The following is a 21241-nucleotide window of genomic DNA, read 5'->3' on the forward strand; positions in this document are numbered from 1 at the left end:
CAGCTCTTCTCAGTAGAGCATGTCCTTTCCCAGGCCTCAAAGATCAACTTAGCTGCAGGATAGCTTTGAGACATGGGAAAAGTCAATATCAAGCAACAGGGTTTCCACCTTTTGGCAATCCATGAAAGCAGTGTACACTGTACTCCTCTCCCTCACTATTTCCATGGCATTTAGACTATTTTTACTATCTGGTTCCAAGAACAAATAGACACAAATGTATCACAACAACCAGGGGGATTTGTACTCATGACTAGCACAGCAGCTGAAATAGCAGAGAAAGATAGGGACACGGAGAAATGGGAAAGCTCAAGTGAGTAAGCAAAAGCAAAGCATGAAGGGAAAAGCAAAAGAGGAGCGAAGAGGTACACACAGGAGAGGGAGAGAGCAGTGATCACCAACTGAGACAGTCCAAGTTTATGGACCATATTTCAATTTCTTTTGATCATGTATAAGCAAAAAGGTTAGAGCAGAGCAGGAAGACATCCTCTACCTTACAGCCAAAGACCATCCTCACATCCTGCTGCCTCAGTGCAGAGGGTGGGAGTTCAGGTACCAAGGGCTGTTGAGAAACAATACAGTCCAAGGCCTGAATGGCTGGCTGCACCACAACAGCTGTATGCTGCACCTGTCATCTTCTGGAGAGCATGAGGTGCTAGGCATTCAGATGCACCTCTGATAGGGAGGGTTTGTGCCTCACTGACTTTAATGCTATTCAGAAAACAGCGAACACCTGCATCTCTCTAAGCACTGGAGACCAGTAGAGAGGCTGCACTACCTGTTCAGGTAAGTATGCTATAATTTCAGAGTATGCTTGTCAGAACCCTTGCTAATAACTTTAAAAAACTGAGGTTTTTGGTCACAAGAGTTGAACAAGGGCTACTTCATACAGTGCAACAAGCAAGGGTATTTCTAGAGATAAAGTTGGTTGGTTTGTTTGGTTGTTGGTTTTTGGATGTGAACCCATAATTCTTCAACGCCTTCCTCTAATCTCGTTGTTGTTTTTGGAAGCTCACAGTGCTAACAGTCTATTTATAGTTGACTGCTTTTGTAGTTTATCTCTGCTGTAACATTGTGTCCTTTGTTCTCACTTCACAATACTAACAAGAAGGAATTCTGAACGTCTGGGTTCTCACCTTCTATTTGATGAGCATGCTTTATTAATAGGAAGGACAAAGCCACTTCCATCTGACTGCTTAACTGGGCATACACCCTCACTGTTCATGTTCCATCACCTAGCACACTACTCTAAATGGGCTTTTTTTTTTTTTGTACGTATGAATCTATCACAGGATATTTTAATTACTTTCAGTTGCTTTAATGCTTATTTGCTTTGAAATGTCATTACACTTACTGGGTGCCAAGTCTGTCACCTGTCTTTGGGAGACGGACCAGAAGAAACTATGCAGTGTGAGTCCAGGGCAACTAAGTGATAGGGGAAACCACCAAGTCCAAACAAGGGGGGTGGTAGGTAGCCTAGTTCCATGCTGGCCAGTGCAGTGGGGAAGCAGGGAGGGGGCTCCTTTGAGGCAGCACCAACAGCTGCTGTGTCCCTAGAGACATACCTAAAAGTATGTGGGGCATTCTTGGACCCACTTTTTATGCCTCTGTACTGAGCTGAGGAGATGGCATGGACCAGCTTTAGCAAACAGGCTGTTACTGGACTAACTGTCAGATCCTTGACACTGAGATTGAGGAGGCTCATCCAGAGATGAATTTCATTAAAAGATTATTTAGAGGATTATTTCATACAGTATTTTTAGTTCACATGCTATTTTTTCTTCCCATAGCTGAAGTAGAAGAGGTCAACTTTGGTTTTGTTTAATACATAAAACAGCAGTGTTGCCATGTCATCTGCACATAGGCATCATCAGCATAGCTTGTGGCACCATCCTAGCCACTCAGACAACTTCCAAATACCCAGCTGCATACAGTACCAATCCTTGCTGTGCCCACAGAGCTGCTAGTATTGCAGCAGGGAGATAGCAGCTCAAAGGAGTTGCTGACCCAGGCACAAAACACAGAGGCTACCATACCACAGATACCAAATAACTGCAAAAACCAGCAGAACAGCAGGTTAGGCTCAAATGGGGCAATCTGTGAGGAGATGGGGATGGTGGGGAAAAACAACTGGTACGTGGCAGGGAAACTGCCATCTCAGAAAGCATTCAGCTCCTCCCTGTCTGCTGCTGCATGGCCTGTGACACAGTATCTGAGGTCACCTGGTAGATGTAAGTGGGCAGCAGTCTGCTTCCTCTGCACTGCTCACCTTTCCCAGAGGAATGCTATGTGTGTGTGCAAGCCTTAGACTGAGGAATCAGTGAGGCTGCACTGATGGCTGCAGTCACAGCCAGCCCAGAGAGATGGCACAGGCTGTTCCCAAGGGGCAGCTGGGGTGATGGCCTGCACGTGGAGTCCTGATACAAGATGATGCCTGAGGCAAAGGTCATTGTCTAGGAGAACCTGATTATAGGCAGTACTGGAAGTAGAAGCAAGAATACATGGCACCAAGCTCAAATGAGAACATGACACACAGGTGCTGTGACCTCAGAACCTAGAAGAAAAAGAGGCTGAACAAGAATGGACCACAAAACCTTCACCACAGCACATTCTCATCTTACAGGGAGCCGTGAGAACGGGAGTTTGCATCACCAGATGCCACAACAGTGTCACCACAGTGCTTCGGGTACAGAACAGGAAATTGTTTTTCTACTGAATTATCTGTAACTGGAAACCACAAAATAACCACAGCAATGATCTTGTATGTTATCATCTGGCTTAACAGTTGCCCTGTAACTGAGATCATGTACAAGTCTTACAGAATTTTTTAAGTAAAATCAGAGTTAATGAGGCTGCAATGTATTTTTCCCCACTGGGTAGCTGTCACATTTGATTTGAGCTGGGTTTAGATTTATGGCCTGATGATAGCACAGTTCATCCCCACAAAGGACCAGCATGGAGGGACATACTCTTCTCTGGCAGCCTGGAAAGCAAATGGGATCCTGGGCTCCATCAGGAGAGGGGTGGTCAGCAGAGATAGGGAGGTGATCGTCCCTCTCTACTCTGCTCTTGTGAGGCCCCATCTGGAGTACTGTGTCCAGGTGTGGAGCCCTCAGTACAAAAAAGATATGGAGATTTTGGAAAGGGTCCAGAGGAGGGCCACAAAGATGATCAGGGGGCTGGAGCACCTCCCCTATGAGGACAGGCTGAGGGAGTTGGGTTTGTTCAGCCTGGAGAAGAGAAGGTTGCGGGGTGACCTCATTGCAGCCTTTCAGTACCTGAAGGGAACTTACTCCCAGGAGGGGAGTAAACTCTTCGAAAGGGCTGACAATAGCAGGACACGGGGAAATGGTTTTAAGTTAAAAGAAGGAAGATTTAGGTTGGATGTTAGGGGGAAGTTCTTCACGAGGAGAGTGGTTAGATCCTGGAACAGGCAGTTAATGTCAGTGTTGTATACTGTGCAAGCTGGGAACTAGTGCTGGCATTATTAGAGTGTTCAATTCAGCTGCAGGTCACAGTAAAGACATACCCAGAGATCAGGTAGAAAAGTTGAGATCCCAGCATCTTCTGCTGCATTCAAAGATCAGGTGCACTTAAATATTGACATGGCTGCAATGTAGCTATGACCTGGTCTGAAAAAGCATGCGAAAGCTTTTTATCACCTGTATCACTGTAAATACCTGGTAAGCTGGATGCTCCCCACAGATATAACTCACTGTCCTGCCAGCATCTTCCACTCTCAGGGAGTCATGAAAATGAAACTGAGGTTCGGAATTTCATGGTATAGTCACAGTCCATTTACTCTTATGTGTCATCCCCATGGGAGCAGCCCAGTAACTGAGAAGTCATTGGAATCTTGCACTAAATGGATGTCTTGCTCAATAGGACTGTCAGAACACATGTTTTATGAGGTCATTCAGTCCAAGATACTTTTCTGCAGAACAGCCCATGCACTGCAAAACTGTCTGTGCTGCTGCTTCCACCTCCTCAGCCTAGGGAAATCACCATGTTCAAGAAGGATGTACTGTTCACACTATTAGCCAGGGGAAACCCTCTGTTCATCACCAGCTCAACAGCACAGGATTTTCCCTGCACAGACACTGTTCCTACACACATGGTGACACATTGATGCTGCCACATTAGAATTTGTGATTCATTTTTTGTCTGTTTCCTGCACTTTGTCCTTGTTTTTATTATTATGAGACTGAGCATCTGCAGTCACTTAGCTAATGTGCATGACTTGGCACCTCAGCTCCACTTGCTGAAAGGGGCTCTTCCACTGGGAGCTCTCCTAACTGCAGCTATCCAGTTCCTCATACCTCAAGAGCAGACCCACTCCAGCCCCACAGTACCTCCATACTGGATTTCTGGTGCACCTGTGCCAATTCCAAAGATCTCATTCTGCTCACTCCCTTATTGGTGAGGATTTCCCATGGCTGGTCACTTCAGAAGCTCAGGTATCTCACAAGCTGTTCATTCAAGAAGACAACCAGGTTTACAGATGCTCAAAGGTGCCAGTATGCTCTCACTGAAGGTCATGGGTAATTTCTTTCTACCTACCACCACCCTGAAGGGGATGTCTAATGGAGACCAACATCTACCCACTGCCTTGCTTCTTGCACCAGAGGCAGTAACTGAGGCAGTAAATATATGTACTGTTTGCACTGCTTGTCTCATGCTAAGTCCTGTTCCCCTTAGAGCTGGTATCAGCAGTTCACATATGCAAAGGAAATAAACCTGAGACTTAGAATGCAAGCCCTCTGGAACCAGGCTTGTAATTTTCCAGCCATGAATGGCAGGTGATCAGGATGCCAAAGCCCAGCACCAGCATGCTTCCCAGCTGTGTGGCTGGATGTGACTAGACTGGGCTGAAACATAAGGATAGCTGCAGGCAGCCCACACTGGCCCACCCCAGCACCAGGTACAGCCTCATCACTGGCTGAAAAGAGCCTCACTCTCCATGCAGCTCTTGGAGGTGTTTTGTGAATTCTATGGGTGAGTGGGCATGTGCAAAAGCTCAGATGGCCATTGAACAAAACCTGTGTGTTTTTCCTGAAGTGCGAAGCACACTCTTTAGACTCTGTACTAGTAGTTACTTGCCAGAGCTCTTTTTTCCCTGTAGAAATATGTTATCTCCACCTGCTCTGATAAGAGCAGCTGCTCATGCCCCAGGTGTTCTGCAGGGTGACCTTGCTGTCTCCTTGGTGAGTCAGAACAAAGCAGCAGGACCCCATGGCACAGGAGCTCAGCTTGTTGAGGTTCATAGTGCAGCATGAGCATCCATCAACCCAGCCATTTGTTTCCTCTGTGCCCCAACACCAGTGGCAGCGTGATTCAGCCATGCTCCCACCCACTGCAAAAGCAGAAATGCAGTGTTCCGAGGGCCAACTCCAGCTGCAGATCACACTGCATGCCACAGCAGAAGTTGAAGAGTGAAGACTGTGCACTGAGTTGTCATAGGCAGAGCTACTCCCAGGTTGCACAATACTATGTGATAATTAGTGTTAAATGAGAAAATGAGCTCATGCAGTGACTTGTGGATTTAGAGGTGGGGAATCCAAAGATAGAGGGTTTTGGGGTTTTTTGCCAAATACAGTGTAATTATCATCTAAGAAAAATGTGTTAGTAGTAAGTGAGCCAACCACAAAGTACACTCTGTTTCTCTCTCTCAGTTATATAACACATTATCTAGGTATAAATAAATACTAAGAACAAACATGTGCTTCTTCAAATAACTTAGCCCAAAAACAAAGGTGTGTAGGCTCCCTCTATAGTCAGCTCTTGGTTTCTGGATACCTAGTTCTCACCTCTGGATCTGAAAATCTGAGATCCCATGATGCAAAGTACTGGTGATTTATGGACTCCTAGACTGTCCAAATTTTGCTTTTTTTGTTGTTTTTCTCAAAGATATTCCTGTGAATATGGTATATCCTCCTTAGATCAGATCCTTAGATCAGTACTTGATTCTGGCATGTAGCACCACCTGTAAAGCTCCCTGTTAAATGCTTAAGTCCTTACTGGATATGGAGTTGCAATAAAGCTACACATACAGCAAAGCACTTATCGAAAGCATAACTAAGTGATGTGGATAAAAGAATGACTTACCAGAAGGAATTCAATTCAGCAATACTTGCTCATTTAAGAAGGCTTGTAGGAGAACACTAGAGCAGGCACCTCAGTGGAAATATCTGCCTAAGGCACCTTTAGTAGGTCATTTTAGCCTAAATTCACAAAGACCAAAGGCTAACCTCTCTGGAACAATAACCTGGAGCATTCTTCTGCTTCAGTCTTGATCTTCAGGAGTGAGATGTTTTCAGATCTTTAACTGTCAGGGCTATTGTTTGACAGCATATGTGCTATAATTATACATTATTATTGTGGATTAATTAGACCTGGCTTGCAACTGTATCTAATTTTTTAGAACAGAATTTTAGGCCTTATTTCATCCCCATTTCACCCAGCCCTGCAAGCGTACATCTGAAGTTCAGGAAGGTTGGAATACAGGAGCACATCTTTTAGAAGGCTGACATCTTGTGAAACAGGCACAGTAATGTTTCACTGCTGCAAACTGAAGAGATTACTGATTACATACAGAAAAACTATCACAGTTGGTACTTTGCATCATGGACCTGCTACTGCAGGGCAATATGGTTCTTCTGCCAGAGGCTCAGATATCCTTTGCTAACAGAACAGCTCCAGCTTTGTTTATCTTGCTCCCCAGCTGCTGTTACACATTATATACTGAGTGACGTTGTACTGTATCTGCACTAACAAATAAAATGAGCTGGCCACTTTTTGTTGCTAAAGGCATGTGGCATAGTATGGCTTACATCTGTACGCATCATAGTGAACCAGGGTGAGCTTTTTCCTCCTGCACACCAGTTGAAGCTTTTGGACAGTGTCACTGACCAAACACATCTGGGCAATGTGAGAACCATGCTAATGAGAATAAGGGAAAGCAGTGGTAAAGCTAAGGAGTGTGGATGGCCAAATAGTGCCCTGTTTAGGTTCTCAGTACAGATGTCATACTGATAAGCTATCGTGCTGCACATTTACTTACACTCAGATCTACCAAGAGAACTGCATACATGTTTGCGTCATCCTCTTCAAAAGTGAAAAAACTTATCTGCAAAACTTCCTGAAGTGATCAAACAAACACACTCTATGTGCTAAGATGATGGAAGTCAGTGGAAGTTCCATTCCCTCATGTTGATGGGATGAACTACTCAGGATGGACTAGCAGAAAGTGCTGTAGCCAAGGCATAAATGTATGGCTGGTGTCACCAATCTTAGGGAGTCTTCCTACAATATTTGAGGGCAGCTCAGATGTCAGTAGCAAAATCCTCCAGATGCCATTCAATATCTGAAACTACTCAGTAGCTTACTGGAAATACAAGAGAATTTCTAAGTTCCACTAGAGGTCTTCCAAGAGAAGGAACACTAATATACCTTACAAATGAAGACAACCTTCTGCCAGCAAAGCTGGCAGATGTACTCAATAACTGTATCAGTCTTACTCCAGGATCAAATTAAACCTGGCAGAATCAAAAAAGGGAGTAAAGCTTTATGGGGTGCTTTATGCACTTCTGTTGCAATTAACTGGGTTCTCACTGGCCCAAATTTTACCTGAGAACAGATGTGTCATATACATGCACTGAGGAGCTGTGCATGTGCAGCTGGGAGTACAGTTTGAAGGCTGCTTTTGCAATGAGGTCCTTTCCCTCTGACCTGAAGCATTCACAAGGGGAATAGCTAGTTCCCTGCTTCTGATGTATAACAGACTTAAACAGAGATAGGTGAACGGTTAAGTTGTAAATGGTCAAAGGTTTATGCCTTTTTTTTTTTCTTTTTTTAGCTGTAAAAGATGTTTATTGCAAAGTAGCAGTCCCATATGAGATTCTTGACAGTTTCCAGGTATGACTGTCATTGCAACTCAGCAGGATTTGTTATTAATAGCCCTATAAAATAGCACATTACTTATCACCTCTGTTTACCTCCAAAGTTCATCACTTAGTTTTGTGCTTCATAAAACTCAAAGAGGTCACAGAGTGCTCCTGGGAGAGACATTAACTCCGTGACACCAACCTGCCCAGGGATTCCCCCCAGAAGGGCCAGGCAAGCTGCAAAGTGGTTTCATTTTGCCCAGAAAAGAGAAAAAATAAAACCTGTTTTCAGAGCATTCACCAGCAGAAATATTCTTTAAACGGCCAAAGCCTTTGCTGACGGATGTTTTTGTCCAAATCCACACTTCTGATGCTCAGATGCATTGCCCTGAATCTGTTCCAGTTCTCCATCACGACTTACATTACTTAACACAAGCTAATTGTTTACAGGGGACGCAAATGGGGAACATCATGAAAGCGCCTTATGTAACTGCAATTTTGAGAACATGAAAGAAATCATCCCACTCAGTAAAAGAGATTGAAGATGCCTCCGTTGCTTAAGCACACATTTACCCATTAACGCTGTTTAATAAATCCACATGAAACAGCTGGAATGTGTTTGACAGATGAGGCTGTAGCTTGGAACAGCCTCCTCCTACTCTCTCTCAGGGGTGCAGGACAGGGAAGGCCTCTGAGGGCCAGTGCTGTGTCCTGGGGACACTCACTGACCCTTAACCCTCTCCTTGCTCCTTGGTCATGGAGCAGTCACCTGTGAACTATGGCAAGCTTGGTCTGTGTACCAACAATTAAGAAATGCCCATTTGTACTTGTGGTGGCTTGTCTGTTTCTGATGTGGGATACAATGCTATTCTTTAGCTCTTGAAACCCTAATAGAAATCCGCTCTGTTGTGCCTTCTTGGAATTGTCTTTTCCAGAACCCCAAAGTAGCATACAAGCTGTTATCTATATCCAAGATAATTCTGATAATTAGGTCCTACAGTCGCATATATACAGGGGAGAGGATAATACTTCATAATATTTATGCCCTCAGTTAACTGTAAGGCACTGGGAAAAGGAATTATTGTCTACCCCATACTGTAAAATGACAAGAAAGAACTGTCTGGGAATGTGAAGGTTGTGGAACAAGCTGCCCAGAGAGGTTGTAGAGTCTTTTTCTCTGAAGATATTGAAAACCCTCCCAGATGCTTTCATACGCAACATGCTGTAGGGAACATGCTTCAGCATAAGGATTGAATTAGATGACTTCCTAAGGTCCCTTCCAACCCATATGATTCTGTGATTCTTTGACTCGAAATGGCCATAATGTAGGGCAAGAACTCATCTACTTCACTGTTGTATACAAAATAGCAGCAAAGATTAAAATACGAGAGCCAAAGTTTGTTTAGAAAAGGTTCTTGAGAAACAAAGGTTGCAATGCATGGCTTGACAATTGACCACATTCTTTAATTATTTGTCTACAGGTTTTAAATAAACACCTCAGCTGTGATGTAAGATCACAGTGAAGGTAGAAGCCGTGAAAAGCAACAGTTAGATATTTTAATAAGCAGCAGGAGATAAAGATGCCAACCCTGGATGACATTTTAGAGCACATTGGAGAATTTGACAGGTTCCAGAAACAAACCTTCTTCCTCCTGTGTTTGCTTTCTGCTGCCTTCACTCCTGTCTACGTGGGTGTCGTCTTCTTCGGGTTCACCCCCGAGCATCGCTGCTTCAGCCCTGGTGCGGCGGAGCTGAGCCAGCGCTGTGGCTGGAGCCTGGCGGAGCAGCTGAACCACACCGTCCCTGAGTGGGGCAGCCATGGGGCCACCTACAGCAGCCGTTGCAGCAGGTACGAGGTGGACTGGAATGCAACGGGTGTCAGCTGCACTGACCCCCTTGGCAGCATTGTGGGCAACCGGAGCTCTGTCCCGCTTGGCCCCTGCCAAGACGGGTGGGTTTATGACTACTCTGGGACCTCCATAGTGACCGAGGTAAGGCACAGTTTGTCCAACAATACCTATCTTATCTGCAATCCTTAAACTTACCTGAGGTAGAAAGAGGGGTTGAAATAAAATTTTCAATAAAATTTTCAATTCTAGTAACATTTGAATTGATATTTTCGCAATAGTGTTTAAAAAGAAAAAGGCAGTGCTTTCATTGATTTACCAAATACCCCTCTTTAACTTTTACAAAAGCTACATTTGGCCAAATTCTCAGCTTCTCCCAGCTCCTGCAAACCATATTGCCCAGTCAAAGCTGGGAAAACTCTACGCTACCCAGCAGTGCCACCTGAGGGCAAAGCCCAGCTAAAGAAAGCTCCATGGATGGAGATCCTTGCTTACAGTCCCTGCACACAAATTGCCCTGAAATTTGTAACACCACCACCTCCCACACTGTGCTGGTTTCATGCAGTGAGATACTGCATGGCTAGGAGCAGCCTTTGGCATCTGAGAAGGAAATAATGCTCCCAGCATCCCCTAAATTTCTAGTAGATATGGGGGAGGAGAAAGCAATATTTCTCTGAGCTTTTTTTACTTTTCCATTCAAAGATTCTCTGCCTTTGTCATTCTGTTCTTATGTCATTGTGTAATCATTTTCCAAGGCATAACTTCTCTGTAAGGTCTGGGAAAATCTGGATGAGATGTATTGCAGATGTTGGTTTTAAGAGATTATGTATTTTATTTTTCAGAGCCTGTTTCCTAGTTGTTTTTTTTTCATTCTATTCTTTTCCATTCCAAGTTGCTTCCTTCCATTATCCCTCCTCGAAAAGCCATGTTTGGAGTTGAATGTTCCCTTCTTCTGTTACTATCCTTGCAGTTTAACCTGGTGTGTGAGGACTCCTGGAAGCTGGATCTCTTTCAATCATCTGTGAATGTTGGGTTCTTTATTGGCTCCATAATCATCGGCTACATAGCAGATAGGTATGTAATGTGTATACAGGTGTGAGAAGAACTATTTCTTCCAGTCCTCTGCTTCTTGCATGTCACTGAAAAACATTCACAACCCAAAGGGGAAATAAATGCACCAAAAACTTGTTTCAGAAGGCCCATGTATCTCTTAAAAAGGAATGGATCATGGTTCCTAAACCCTGGCTGCTGTGATTCAGGAATCCATAGAAATGTCACAGTGTTCACTCTCTCAATGGTTTTGTGTGGAATTTGCATGATTAAGAGTGGAGTGATTTTGTTTTCTTTAACAGTGACAATCTGCAATATGAGCTCAAATAACTATTTGCCCATCTTGTAATAAATTTGTTTCACACTGGTATTAACACTATCCAGATGGCTGTAAATCAGCTTTAAAATAGGAATGTTTTTCCCAGATGGAGAAAAAGTTACTTCCTAACTCTTCCCTTGTCCCTCTCTCAGCTCACTCTGTACACAGTTGGGTATAAATCTCACTTCCTTTTTATCATCAAAAAATGTCAGTGTGCCATATATCTGCTCATATTTTTTTCAGGTTACACTCAAAATAAACATTATGCTTCATAGCTGGCTTTCCTGTGCTTTTTTTTCCCCGCAGTACAATGATAAAAGAGGCTGAAATTGGAATTTGGAATATGTGAAGTTAATAGGGGATGAACAGTCCCACAAAGGCTTCCTTCCATAGAGTCAGCCTGAAGAAATGTTTTTTCCTTGAATTCTTAGAATTTATGCCAGCACTGGTGGTGATAGCCTTTTCCTCCCATGCTGAGGACTCTAACTCGGTTTTGCTGTTCATATACTGCCAAATCTCCCTTTTCATTTTCCTCCTTCCTCCATTTTTTGCTTTTCTTCACACATTTTGAAAGATCTTGATTTCTTTTTGCATCAGAAACATTCAGCAAGCTATTGTCTTCTCTTTCCCTTAAAGCAAAACTCTTGCTTTCTGGCCAGTTTTCCAGTACACTTTAAAAGTATTCCATCCTTTTTACATGAACTGATATTTCAGTAATGATGCGCAGCTTATGGGAGCAAAGGAGGAGATATGTAGCAGCATAGGTATCATAGGACATGAAACAGTGATAAGCAGATCCCAAAAACACAGAGATGAACTAAGCAATAACAACTAGGAAAAGAATTTCTTGACAAAGTATGGTTACAGGAAACAGTAGAACCAAGGATCACGGTCCCACAGCATATTATATGTAAAATGCTCCTTTTGCTTAAAAACACTAAATAATCAGGCAAATTATAAGACATGAGAGTCAGATATTATTGCTGTTAAGGTAATGCAAGTACACATCATAACACTGAGCATTTTTCTGCTGCTGTACTCACAGACACCCTCTCCCATTCTCTATGGTCTTAAAGCAGTGCAAGCTTTCAGAAGCAAAGCAAGATCTCACATCCAGGTACTTAGGACAAGAACAACTGCAGAAGCCTAAAATTTCATAGACAGAATGGGAAAAAAAGGCCTATGTATTATTTGTTTCCTGAATTTGAAACATCTCTCCTCTACCAGGAGTGCATACGGAGTGCTGTTTCTTCCATACATTAAGTGCCTGAAATCTGCTGTACTCAGGGCAATTTTTGAGAACATTTTATGTGCTGCAGGGGAGATTTCATCAGCTCTCCCCAGATGCACTTCTCTCAGAGGGATCAGACCAACTCATTGACTCGATCGGGTTCTGGGCACATTTCCAAGTACTGGTGTCTTGGAAAGAACACTCCTATTTCCTTGGACAGCTGACAAGGTCAGTGTTAAGATTCAGTGTTTGCACCTCTGTCATTTATTGCCAGGCCTCTGGGAAATGGCCTTCACAGGAGAGGACATCTCTTGTGGTCTGACAAGCCTCTCATGGGCTGGTCTTTAAAACAGAGTCAAAAAATATCAGTACGTCAGACTCATGAAAGAAGTATGAGAGATTTGATCAGCTGGTTATTGGGGAGAATAGAAGATATTTATTTTGGCTGGCATTTATTATCATGCTGTTTTTGTCAGTGTACGCTGACTAATTTAATGGCTTTCATAAATCATACTTCTAACTGAATAGATGTCTCTGTCAGCTAAAGAAGAAATGCCTTTCAAGTGCTCCAGTAAGCTTGTTTCTTTTGGAAACAATCTATTTCTGACTATGTGCGGGTGAGTCACAGTGATACAGAGAATGACAAATAACAAGAATGTCCGAGACCCCCTTCAAGAAGAGCTCAGCAGACAGTAAAAATTAAATGAGAATACAGGTAAAGATAACAGTAATCAAACACGATCTACATTAAATATATATATATATTGCAGCTCTGAAAGAAGGGAGGAAGGGCCTCATTAGAGCACTTATTGAACTCAATAAGTCATGAACCAGAATTCAGCGATGACCTGATAAGACAGGATTAGGGAGTTCCCTGAGTTTCTATTGAAATGAAAAATGCTGTAAAGGGAGTAGCAGATCCAGACTCCTACTCAGAATGAGTACAGAAAAGGGGGACAGGGACCATGCTCAGCCTCTTCACACCCTTTGGTTTGCCATCTAGCTCTGTGTGTGCAGCAGGTAAGTATAGTGGCAGGGAAGCTTGGCCAAAGCAGGTGGTGCTTTCTTTCTTCCCAAGCACTCTTAGTATCTGTCACCAGCCTGTGCAAATGGGAAATGCATCAGAGCTCAGGAACAGAACAAAACAACATGGCTCCTACATTCCTCCCACTTTTCAGGTCTCTCCTGCGGTCCCTCCATTTCCAACTATACCTCAGAAGAGATACAGTCTCTCTTCCTTCTATTAACTCTTGCTTCTGGATTTGGCCACTGTGTGCACCATCAGTCTAACACCACACTTTTCAGACTGATGTGGTAATGGCAGTGCTAAGCAAACACAGTAACAACTTGCACAACTTCCATCTCAGCTCTTCTCCACAGGTCTGTGCTCCAGTGGGTGGGAAGGTAGATGAGAGCAAAAGACCAGGGAATTGAATTGGAGAGGTCAGCTCGGGTTTTGTGCAAATGCGAGCTGAGTCTTTTTTCCTCTTTTATTTTTCTTCTTTTCCTCTGCAGGTTTGGCCGCAAGCTCTGCCTCTTGATCACAGTCCTCATCAATTCTGTCTCAGGGGTTCTCGTGTCCTTCGCACCCAGCTATACGTGGACGGTGATCTTTCGGTTGATCCAGGGGCTGGTCAGCAAGGGGGGCTGGCTGACAGGATACGTCCTGAGTTACGGCGCCTTGCATTTCCTCTCACTGGGCAGGAGCCCCTCGGTTATCAGCAGGGCTGGCCACTGCTGCTGCCTTTTGGTGTTTAGGGATCTGTGGAGACAGGGACAGCATGCTGTTTACTGCCCAACTGCACTTTGTTGCTTTAAACCGTCTATGAGTCAAACTGTGTTTTCTTTTGTGAGCTTCCTGTCTTGAGTGTTCGCAGGCCTACAGACTTTGTTCTCAAATCAACATTTTATTCCTGGAAAGCTTGCACCAACTTGTACACATACATAGAATAATTAGGAGGCAGTTCTAGACACTAGGGAGCATTTGTATCTGAAGTGACATGCCAAATAGGAGAACAAAGTCTAAGGTCGAGAACTGAAAATGCTGTAAAGACATCCAGTGCTTTTCTAGGAAAGGCAGCAAGCACCACTGCAAGCGATAACATCCGTGTTTCACAAACCTTGTGCTGCATCTCAGCAGGAGAGGCCCTGTTATCAAACTGGGTGGGAGGCAGGAGCCAGCAGATGCTGCAGGTATTGCAAGCTAGTCCTTGGATAGATGGAGCAGGAGACAGAAAGCTGTATTTGCCCTTGTTTGGGGTGAGACCTGACACTCCTAGTAGAGGGGCTAAGTCCCTAACTGACCGATGGAGACTTCTCCTGAAAAGCTGAGTCATGCCACACGGTCAGCCCCAGCTGAAGCCACACTGCCTGTTGCCTCCAAGCAGAGCAAACTACATCTTGCAGACAGACAGAAAAGTGGCACCAGTTGTTTCTTGCACTGAGGCTGCAGCCTGTACCCCAGGCCAGTTCTGCTTCCCCAACTAAACCCACGTCCTCACATGATGCTATAGGGGCTCCATGTCATTCAGCTGCTGGCAAATACCTTTTCCCATTGTTTTCCCTCTGCCTCACATAACATTATCTTTGTAGCTGCAGAATTTGTTGGCCTAAGCTTCCGGAGAACGGTGGGCATCATCTACCAGCTTGCCTTCACTGTGGGACTCCTCATCCTCACTGCTGTGGCTTATGTGCTCCCGCACTGGAGGTGGCTTCAGCTTGCTGTCACCCTGCCCAATTTCTTCTTCCTACTCTACTACTGGTAAGTTTCTAAGTTCCCAGTATCACAACTCCCAGCAACCCTAAGTCAAAAAGATAATTCAGTGGACTGCACCTGGGAGTCCAAGTTTCTTTGAGGAGGTCAGACATAATGCTACCAGTGGGACTTCGGAAACAATGTCAGACCAGATCTTATGTTTTTCTTTCATTTTCTTCCCCCTGCCCAGGAGTTTGTTCCAAGCCATCTTGAAGCAAGGAACAACCTGTAACATGCACAGTTGCCTTTTCCTGTCCCTTAAATGTCATGCTTGTATGCCTTGCAGGTGTCTGCCTGAGTCCCCCAGATGGCTAATAACTCAGAAGCAAAATGACAAAGCTATGGAAGTTATTAAGCGCATTGCCAAGGGAAACAAGAAGCAGCTACCTCCATCTTTCCAGGTGAATACACTGCATTTGCTGAGTGTGTGCAAAGCTCAGGCAAGCAAAGCTACAATGTTAGGCTTGCTGTGGGTTTAGATTTGGGAGCAGCTTGGTGGCAGAAAGAACTGCAGTTTCCTAACGTACAAGTTGCTTTTCTTTGCCTGCCTAGAACTCTAACAGAGCTTGTTTGAGAAAAGAGACTTGCAAAGATGGCCAGCAGACAAGAAACATTCGTCCTTTAATTAATACCAATCAACACACAGCAGACTCACCCAGTTTCGTAACTGAACAATCCAAGACATCCTCATTCATTTTTTAATCTACCACTTCATGCCATGCAACAGCCTCATACATATTGCTGCACAGACATGAGAACTGTCTACATACATTTTCATATTTTCTTTCCCCAAAATACTTTGGAGAAGTTGTTTTGTTTTCATAACTAATAAATCAAAACTAACATCCAGGGGAAAATATTCCTTGCAGTGCTCATCATCCTCTCACCTGCTAACTATAATCTTTTATCCTTCTCTCTCATCTGTGCTCCCAGAACCTCAAATTTGAAGATGAAGATGGAGAAAAGATGAAACCTTCATACCTTGACCTGGTCAGGACACCTCAGATAAGAAAGCACACATTCATTCTGATGTACAGTTGGTAAGGGAATACTTTTGCAGCCTATGTGGAGGTGTTGTATTCAATTCAAATTAAAATGTCAACATTGATTTAAGCCTGTTTTGCTCCAAACCAGCTACAAATCTGAGTCCTTTGCATAAGCTCTCTCTCAAAGAGTTTGATTTCATCTGCCTGTTCTCTGCATAGGTTCACAAGCTCCGTCCTCTACCAAGGGCTCATCATGCACATGGGACTAGCTAGTGGGAACATTTACCTGGATTTCCTCTATTCTGCTCTTGTTGAGTTCCCAGCTGCCTTCATCCTCTTGTTAACAGTGGATCGCATTGGCCGTCGCTACCCATGGGCTGTGGCAAATGTGATGACAGGTGGTGCCTGCCTTGTTACGGCGTTAGTTCCAGACAGTGAGTCACTCAAATCTCCTCAGTCAGTGAAATCCCTCTACATCTCCATGTCACTGTTCTGGAAAATCAAAAGGAATCTTTGCAAACCTGATCCATGTCAGTATTATGATCCAATGAACACAAATTCCACAGAAGCCTATGTATATCCAGTATCACTATTTACACCAGATAGTGAGAGGATTGAGGAAGGAGGTCAATTACATTTCCAAAATAGCACCAAATTAGATGGCAAGTCTGCCAGTGCTAGACCACAAGAAATGCCCTGTTAAGTCTTTGATTTTTGTGTGGCTTAGAATTTGGATTTGGATGCACCATTCTTCATCCCCCAAGCCCCATCTTTTCTGTTTCTAAAGCGTTAGGATGTAGGGACAAACAAACTTAAACACCATCTGGATACACTGCTTCTTGCAGCGTAGGATGTTGAGCAACCACAGTGACAGGCACTTGGCTTTTATTCAGCTGAGCGTTCTCTCCAAGTCCGGAGTCTCAAGGAAATGTCTCCCATGAGAGCCACTGACTGGAACATCTTTCGTTTCTTTTTATGGAGTGTAGTTAGGCTGAAACCATAGAAATAATAGTGCCAAACAACTATCAGTTCACAGCAGAACAAGGACAGAAAACAGAAAATGTCATGGAAAAAAAATAATAGGCAAAAATAACAACAAAGCATTCAGACAATAGATATTTCACAAGCAGCTGGGGACTGCAGGGATACAGAGGGGACTGATGTGCTTTTCCACAGGAGCACTGGGATGGGAGCCTTCCGGCCGCTGCCCTCAGATGCAATTGCTGCCAGCCATGTGCAGCAGTGGCTGTCTGCTCAGCTCTGGAGGTACTCTGCAGGAGTGGTTATCAGTAGCTGTTAGTCTGTGAAACACTGCATCCCTCAGTGGGGTAAATGAGGCAGAGAGTCCATGCTGTACATGTGCTGGTAGCTGAAACAGCTAAAACCACAGTCTGAGGTCAAATTGGGATCTAAGAACCCATGAGGCATGCAGCAGTGTCCTGGACTGATGCCCACTTCAGCACTGGGATATGCCTTCATTTGCGGCAAATGTCTCTGTCTTCAGGTGTGAAAGCAATCACAGAGCACATACCTAGAGAGAGGGGTGACAGCACCAGCTTGTGCCTTCCATAAAGCCATCAGACATCTCTGTGCAAAAGTGCACAGTATCTTGCAAGTTAGCAAATTTTGGCAACCAAGAAAGCAGCTGCGCACTGCTTCATTTTATCGCATGCAGGAAATGGCATTTTTGCACAAGTTTTGGTTAATTTACTGAAATACCCAATATACTTTTATCAGTTTCCTCTCTGTGACAGCCTCAAACCTCTGTTACTTGCTTGAATCACAAGACAATCATATTATAAATTCTTTAAAGAATGAAACAACACAATCATACTCAGACCTCAGGACAATATATGACAGTAAAGTTCCTCTTTTCTTAAATTAAATCTTTAGTGCTGTTCTGTGTTTACCGCAGAAAAAAATTGGTTTTGTATCCTGACCTCAATATACGCAATGTCTTTCCAGCTCTTTATTGGCTTAAAATGACCGCAGCATGCCTGGGCAGAATGGGAATTACCATGTGCTTTGAGATGGTTTGTTTGGTAAATCCTGAGCTGTATCCAACTTCTCTCAGGTAAGTGTATCTCCTTCTGTTGGAGTTAAGCAGTGAGTATATCTGTTAATCCACTTGAGGCAATCATAGAGTCACCATTTGGACCTCAGAAACATCTGTCATGGAAGAAAAAGAGGACCTGTCAAATAGCAGAAATGTCATTTAAAATTGACAGCCCACCAGTCAGCTTTTTCCATCACTGTGAGGAGGAAATACAGTGCTGCTTTTCTTAGCCCAGCACTAAGGCAGGACTCCCTAATGGGATATGTAAGAAACTTTTTCAGATATCCCTCTTTCAGGGCTGTTTGGTGAACCTGAAGTCAAATGCTCGTTAACACCCCTATCCCAAGATAGGACTGGCTTTAATGCCTTACCTTACCATCTTCTCCCTCCTCACCCATTTTTATTGCAGCATTCCTCAGAGGAGAGCGCACAACCTGTGCTTTCCTATGTTCACTTTGATAGGGCCTTTCTCAGCCCCTGCCTTGTTACTGCCTTGTTGTCCCCACAGCTTGTTCCTCTGCCCATCAGCTGCAACCCCCTCAGCAGGGTACTGGCCCCTCTCTTCCACCCTACTCCAGCCATGGGTGGCAGCAGGAGGGTTGCACAGCACTGTATGGGGTACCCCTAGGCAGAGCCCCTGACATGGGCCTGTGTCTGTGTTCTTTCCAGAAACCTAGGAGTGCTGATCTGCTCGTCCATGTGTGACATCGGTGGGATCATTACCCCCTTCATTGTGTACAGACTGGCGGAGCTCTGGCATGAGCTGCCTCTGGTTGTCTTTGGTAAGAGAGCTGGGAGGTGGTTAGTTTGCCTCAGCCTAGGTGAGTGATCACAGAATCGTAGAATCACAAGGTTGGAAAGGACCTACAAGATCATCTAGTCCAACTGCCCTCCCATTACCTACAACAAACCACTAAACCACATCTCGTAGCTCCTCATCCAGACGCCTCTTGAACACTGCCAGGGATGATGACTCCACCACCTCCCTGGGCAGGTGATTTTGGTGACCAATTTCCCCCTGTTAAAAAAAAAACAAACAAGATGCTGAGAGAAATGTACATATGCTTATGTGCATACAAGATGCATATCAGATCTAGCTTGTTAAGTCTCTCCTATCCTGGTTCTTGCTGTCTCTCTGCAGCCGGGATTGCTTTTGTTGGTGGTGGCCTGGTCTTGCTCCTACCTGAAACAAAGGGAAAATCTCTGCCTGAGACCATTGAAGATGCTGAAAACATGCACAGGTACGATGTGTCAAGCACAGGCCCCACAGATTAGAGCAGCTTTCCTTCACGGCAGCAAAGCCATCATTCATTTCATTCATCACCCGAAGTTGGGGACCTGACAGGACCTAGCCTGGCCAGAAAGTGAGTGCAACACAGTGCAGGAAGGATAGAAGTTGTCTCTAGAAGTTAGGAAGTTCACACAGGCAAATACACACCCAGAAATTACTGTAGAAACCACAGCTTTAACAGAAAAAGAAACAGACAAAGTAACTAATGCAACCACTAACACAATTTTCAGACATCCATGCAGCTGCGGTCAGCCTACAGAAATTCTCCAAACCACTTGTTTTCCTGCTGTTCTTCCAAATAATTTTATCTCATTTGAATAACTGACAGTGATGAGAGAGTTGTTAAATTTAGTTTCCAGGGAGTTTAAGCATGTGGGTTATTTAGGGGATAATGTACTTTGCCACCGAGGGCATCATCTGTCTTTCCCTTATTTCTTCCACAGACAAGAAAGAAGCAAAGAAAACACAATTTATCTTCAAATTCTGTCTTCAGAAGGTTTACCCAAGTAAGGCTCCACTTTTGTTCCAGACCCGCTTTTACTGGGCAGCAGTGGAAGGGCCATCACAACCAGCCCCCAACCAGCACTGAGGAAAGAACCATGCAAACACAGCCTACCCTCTTCCAGCTTGCTCTCCCACTGCCACCAGCCACAGCCATGCCAGCTGATTCCATGGATTTCCACTTCAGGCTCTCACAGACCATCTTCCACTGAATTTCTCTATTTGTCTTCTGAGCACTTTTACACTTCCAGGGTCCCCGGACATCTGACAGCAGTGACTTTTGGAGCCCAGGCAGGACACTCATGAAGGAATGCTTTCTTCCATAGCAAGCAGGAATGTATTTGTACTCCCAACCCACCTCTACACTGCACCTAATTTTACATGAAAGAAAGCATGCAGATAGCAGCTGATTTAGTGTCACTGCCCATACACCCCTGAAAATCTCAGCGACTGATGCTGAGCATGCTCAACTCCTACCACCCTATGGTGAACATTTCTGCAGAGCATGCTTAGGGAGCAAGGGCAAAGAATATCCACCAGAACTTTCCACTTAGTTTATTCCACCTTTTCTGGATATCTAAGTGGGGTGAAATCAAGTTCCAGACCAACTTTTAAGCTTTGGCATCCCAGAATTTGACTGGCTATGAGAAAAGCTGGAATATGAAAAAGAAGGGAAGATGATGCTGCAGGCAGCTGAGCCTTAGGCCATGAGGTTCTGAGTGTTACTGCTCTATCTTGAGATATCAGTAATGGGGCAAGGAGAGAAAGCCTCATCACCATCTGTCAAATGGGAGCAGCACAAGCAATAATACAACAGTGTTTTAAACAATAAACTCCTGTTATTTTAATATGCATTGCTTTCCTAATGTTGTGGTTTGGACTTTTTGTATAGACAAGCTCCAAGGTATCTATAAGTGATATGAATTAATGGAAAAGATGAGCCACAAGGATCTAGCTATCTAGGTAGACCTCTATTTATAACATGCTGAAATATAACAACTGTAGGGCTTTTAAAGGTTGAAAGTCTCTCCTTTTCCTCTCCTATGCCCTTTGGAGTCTCATAAAGTGGTTCACATCAGATTCAGCAGCTTTTATATATGTAGTGCATTTTTGTTTGCCTCCTGACCAGTCCCACTTCTTGGTTCCCCTCACCCTTTTTTCATACAAAGTTTTTGACAGGTTTCAAATCAGTATCACACAACAAAAACAACAGTTCTGACTGATTTCTTTTGGTATGGAGCTGAGACCTCTTGGCAATCGCAGCAGGAGAGCAGCTTCATAGACACACCCAATTGTATCCTCACTGTCCCTCAGCCAAACTCAAG

The 21241-nt window shown here is 44.1% G+C and overlaps 1 protein-coding gene and 1 long non-coding RNA gene across 4 annotated transcripts; one reads left to right on the top strand and one right to left on the bottom strand.

The window, feature by feature from the left end:
• Positions 1-232: 232 nt before the first annotated feature.
• SLC22A2 (solute carrier family 22 member 2) lies at positions 233-20764 on the top strand. Of its 3 annotated transcripts, XM_032443291.2 has the most exons (12): positions 233-783; positions 9362-9871; positions 10698-10801; positions 13843-13997; positions 14920-15088; positions 15369-15483; positions 16016-16122; positions 16288-16502; positions 18034-18142; positions 18794-18906; positions 19266-19365; positions 19859-20764. In XM_032443291.2, exons 2-12 carry the CDS (start codon positions 9461-9463, stop codon positions 19923-19925), a joined length of 1665 nt encoding a protein of 554 aa, XP_032299182.2. In that variant the 5' UTR covers positions 233-783; positions 9362-9460; the 3' UTR covers positions 19926-20764. The 3 variants fall into 3 exon arrangements, 2 of the variants coding, with proteins under 2 accessions (XP_032299182.2, XP_085397533.1); XR_014943975.1 differs by lacking the exon at positions 16288-16502; XM_085541407.1 differs by lacking the exons at positions 16288-16502; positions 18794-18906; positions 19266-19365; positions 19859-20764 and having other exon boundaries at positions 18034-18192.
• Positions 16937-18149, bottom strand: LOC146761384 (uncharacterized). Its single transcript, XR_014943976.1, has 2 exons — positions 18009-18149; positions 16937-17059 (listed from the first exon to the last, which is right to left on the bottom strand). It is a non-coding gene; the product is annotated as an uncharacterized LOC146761384 (long non-coding RNA).
• Positions 20765-21241: the final 477 nt, after the last annotated feature.

The sequence above is a fragment of the Coturnix japonica genome, chromosome 3 (genome assembly GCF_054131305.1).
Source record: "Coturnix japonica strain WE chromosome 3, WE-NBRP24, whole genome shotgun sequence".
Taxonomy (NCBI): Eukaryota; Metazoa; Chordata; class Aves; order Galliformes; family Phasianidae; genus Coturnix; species Coturnix japonica.